This window comes from Olea europaea, unplaced genomic scaffold, assembly GCF_002742605.1.
Source record: "Olea europaea var. sylvestris unplaced genomic scaffold, O_europaea_v1 scaffold510, whole genome shotgun sequence".
NCBI lineage: Eukaryota > Viridiplantae > Streptophyta > Magnoliopsida > Lamiales > Oleaceae > Olea > Olea europaea.
The window spans coordinates 440,931-445,088 of record NW_019263417.1 but is presented as its reverse complement, the minus strand read 5'-3'; the positions used below and the strand labels follow the sequence as shown (position 1 = coordinate 445,088).

At 36.8% G+C, this 4,158-nt stretch overlaps 1 protein-coding gene across 1 annotated transcript; it reads left to right on the top strand.

Annotated features, from left to right (window-relative positions):
• Positions 1–819: 819 nt before the first annotated feature.
• LOC111388609 lies at positions 820–3,860 on the top strand. Its single transcript, XM_023013366.1, has 6 exons — positions 820–1,568; positions 1,647–1,867; positions 2,180–2,399; positions 2,840–2,925; positions 3,023–3,114; positions 3,219–3,860. The coding sequence occupies exons 1-6, from the start codon at positions 1,476–1,478 to the stop codon at positions 3,458–3,460; spliced, it is 954 nt and encodes a 317-aa protein (XP_022869134.1). The 5' UTR covers positions 820–1,475; the 3' UTR covers positions 3,461–3,860.
• The last annotated feature ends 298 nt before the right edge of the window (positions 3,861–4,158 follow it).

Genomic DNA, 4,158 nt, shown 5'->3' with positions numbered 1-4,158 from the left:
CCACAATTTTTGAATCACATCTAATAAAAATTTAATTTTTATTTCCATCAAGCAAGGCTTATTGATCCCAATTTTTTCAAAAACTCAATTTTTTTTTTCAAAACTTATTTTTAACTATATATTCTCCCATAAAATAATTTTACTTGCAAATTTAGTTTTTTATTTTTAATCCCACATTTTCTAACAGAATGCTAATTCAAAATACATTTTAACCAAAAAACGAGGCTCAAACAACAACATATATATTTAAGTAGAACCATGCAACTGTATCAGGGAGTAGAGACGGATTGAGAGGGGGGGGGCTGGGCTGGGCTGTAGCCCCCCTCCCTCAGGGCCAAGAGCTTTTTTTTAAGGTGCTTTTTATTTTTTTTGGTAAAAAATCAGTTTTTTATGCATAATTTTTTTTCCCACGTGGTAGTCCGGTTTGAAATTTTGTAGCTCAGTCTTGAATCCATTCTGATCAAGGAGGGTTTGACGCTATTGATTAGTACCAAGATCGAGTCCTAAACAAGCATATCAAAATCCATAGCTTTTAAATCTGGCCAGGTTTTTCCCCTTCCTGATTGACACTGCGTGTCCCACTTTTGTTTTTGCATTTTTTTTTCTTATGTTGGTCCCATGTATGTGAGTAGATGTCAATCAAGTGCAAACATTTTCTAACAAAAGAGATTAATCCATTTGAGCAAGGAAACTCTTAAGAGACTGATGCGAGTCGAAATCCTGTGTGCCTGTTTGGCTGGACTGTCCCGAAAGACAGACAAATTAGGGGTCCCATAAACGAAAAATCTTCCAGATGTGTAATAAAGTCTCTTTCTTTCTCCATAAACCACACATACGCAAGCGAACAGACATTTCACATTTGAGAACAGAACCTCCTTTCCAAAGCATATATACGTATCAGTTCACTAGTTTGTGAATGGTTTTGCTTTATGATGAAAACAACTTGATTCCCTTTCTTCGGTGGCCATGGATTTCTGTTGATTGAGTGTTGAAATTTTCTTGGCTCGGAAAAACCTTCTCTCTCCCTCTTTCTCTCTCTCTCACACACACACACATTTTGCGGGTTGTTTTCTAGTGAAAATCGATATCACAAGAATGTTTATAAATAGTTTTGCTCTCTAATAAAGTTGGGTTTTGCGGTTTGCTTTTGATTTCAATTTTATTGGGTTTTGATAAGGAGAGAAAAACTCGCAGGATTCGTGAAGAATGTTTGATTGAATTTGACAAAATTGAGAAGACTTTTTAGTTTTTGCTAGTTGTTTGCCCAAACGTTAAAGAATAGTAATCTTTTTCCTTCCTGTGCCAGTTTTCCGCTCTCTCTCCTATTTAAGGGAAAGAGAATCCCGTTAATTTCTCTCTCATTTTACCTTTCCTGTATTTGTTTTCGTTTTCCACGGTTTCCAAGAGTTAGGAGAGAGAAACACTGAAATCTCTCTTGTTTTTTTTTCTCTCTCCTTTTCTGGTTTTCAAGAATCATGTTGATCCTTGACAAGAATTCAACCCAAACAAACCTTGAACGCTTCTTGGATTGCATAACTCCAGCTGTACCATCTCAATTCTTATCTAAGGTATGTTTCTTTAATGCTTATGGATTTTATTTATTCGTATTTCTTCGTTGATTAATGTGTTCTTTTTAATTAAATCAGAGTGAGATGAGGAAGCTGAATAGGCTATGGCATCCATGGGAAAGAGAAAAAGTTGATTATTTTACATTAGGGGATCTTTGGAGTTGTTATGATGAATGGAGTGTTTATGGGGTTGGAGTTCCAATTAGTCTTGATGATGGCCAAAATTTAATCCAGTATTTTGTGCCGTATCTCTCTGGTATACAAATCTTCACCAGCAATGGTTCTGTAAACAGTTTAAGGTAATTCCCTAAGCAAATCGGGTTAGCTTTTTACGTTTACAAGTCGAATGAATTGATATATGTACTTTATTTGCAAAAAGTCCCGAATTTGTTAGGCCTAATTCGTTAATTTTGTGTGAATATCAATAAGTTTATGACGAGTAATCTCTTCTGTTCTCTGGTTTAAAGTTTTTGGATTTTAGTAATATGAGAGGAGGTTTTTACTTGAACATGTTGTGTTGTGTAGTTGTTAATGAACATTTAGAGGCAATTAAAATGCTTATAAAAAGTCGATGGTTAACATAATCATGTTGGATTGGTGCTATACTGTAGGGAAGAAACTGATTCCACAAGTGAGTTGAGGGATTCGTTTAGTGACTCATTCAGCGATGAAAGTGAGAGTGAAAAGTTGTCGCGATGGGATGGATGTTCCTCTGAGGAAGGGTTATTCGAGCAAGATGGGTTCTGGCACCTCAATGATAAATTGGGTAATCTTTACTTCCAGTACTTTGAGACATCTTCTCCTTATGGAAGGGTTCCTCTCATGGACAAGGTAAACCTTATTTAGTTTTCAAGATTTTGTTCAAATATCATCTGCATTTTTGGGTGTAAAATCACCGAGTATTGAAAAGATGGAAAAAGAAGCAAATTAATGTGAATATGATAAAATCACTTGAAATAATGTTCCTAAGAGGCATCCATTGATTAAAGATGTTGTGGAACTTTTGACTTTAAAAAATGAATCAACTTGCTGTTGTCTATTATAGGCCATCTTTATTTGTCTTCTGATTTAATTAGAAACTACTTTTTCTTATATTGCATTTAGTTTTCTCATCTTCACAAGCATATGTTCTTGCTTTTGCATATTGACGAGATTCCTTTTCTGTAAGCATGAAATATGATTCGGCGAGAACATGATGTTTGATATATTATCTTTTAATTCGACATTCCATGCCGAAACGTAACTTGACGCCGTTCTTATTTGTTTTACAGATGAGTGCCTTAGCTGAAAGATACCCTAGATTACTGACATTGAGAAGTTCAGATCTTTCACCTGCTAGTTGGATGGCAGTTGCTTGGTTCGCATCTCGCTCTTTTTCTAGTATCGGTACTTATAATATTACATTTTCCTCCCTAGTTTGGTCACTAAATTCACTGATGATGAGTGTGATTCAGGTATCCGATTTATCACATTCCAATGGGCAGAACCTCCAAGGACTTGAACACAGGCTTTCTCACATACCACATCCTTTCTTCTTCTTTTCAAGGTATGCCATTTGGTGAAAGTGAATTCATTATTGTCTCTTTCGCTTTACGCTTAGAATATTTCTTGCACGAAATGCTTATTGTTTGTGCTCATGCCTATCCACAGACATGGACCTTGAGGACGACCCCGTGAGCAGGGAAGGGAAAAGCAAGGGAGGAGAAAGCATCTCTCTCCCTCCATTTGGTATGGCCACTTATAAGATGCACGGTGATGTGTGGGTCTCGGACAAGGACGGGAGGGACCAAGAGAGGTTGGCATCACTTTTGAGCGTGGCAGATTCTTGGCTAAAGCAATTAAACGTCCAGCACCATGATTTCAACTACTTCATGGGGATTCGGCATGGCTAAAAACGCGCACTGAAATTCTCTTCAACTTCACAAAATGGATTGATTACTAGAATCCTTTTTTTTTTCTGGGTTAGAACGCCTAAAACTGAGTGGCTTTAGGGTGGTAAGTGTCTAGGTGAGTATGACCTTTCGCTGATATTTTTGCATTAGGATACCTTGGGGTGATTGACATTCGAAGGCTCTTCCTATTGAGTTTACACGAGATTGTTGTCTTAAGGAGTAATTATAGATTGTTAGAGAGAGGGAAGAGCCCTTTGGGACTCTTTTTAACTGGGGTCTAATTTAACGATACATTTCATATCCTGTACGGAGAGTGTTGCTTTCTAGGCTTTAAACATATTTCTCCGTTTTGTAAATTTCTACTATTTTTCTTCATATAACTTGTTACTTTTTGTCATCAGCTTGATTAGATGCACAAGAATTGTTAGAATTTTGACTTTCATTTTGTTTCAAATAAGAGATAGGATTAATCGAAAGGTATTTGGTGGCAAAAGGTTTGTTACATGGTGCAAACATGACCTCACATACCAAGGTCGATTAACGGGCGTTATTTTCTCTGTTCTTCATTATCAATTCAGATAAACCTTTTGCAACCATGTGTTGCCCCTTTGGTTTGAAGAGGAAATAAGCTGTCTTAAACCATTATGGATGCTGGCAAGGACCGACCGCTATACCTTTTCAACCACCTCTTGTCTCTT

Bases quoted from the DNA above. Each gene is read 5' to 3' on its own strand.
- LOC111388609 (XM_023013366.1), top strand. From the start codon at position 1,476: ATGTTGATCCTTGACAAGAATTCAACCCAAACAAACCTTGAACGCTTC. The intron at 1,569-1,646 runs GTATGTTTCTTT...TAATTAAATCAG, and splicing joins CATCTCAATTCTTATCTAAG to AGTGAGATGAGGAAGCTGAA. The intron at 2,926-3,022 runs GTTCGCATCTCG...AGTGTGATTCAG, and splicing joins AGTTGGATGGCAGTTGCTTG to GTATCCGATTTATCACATTC.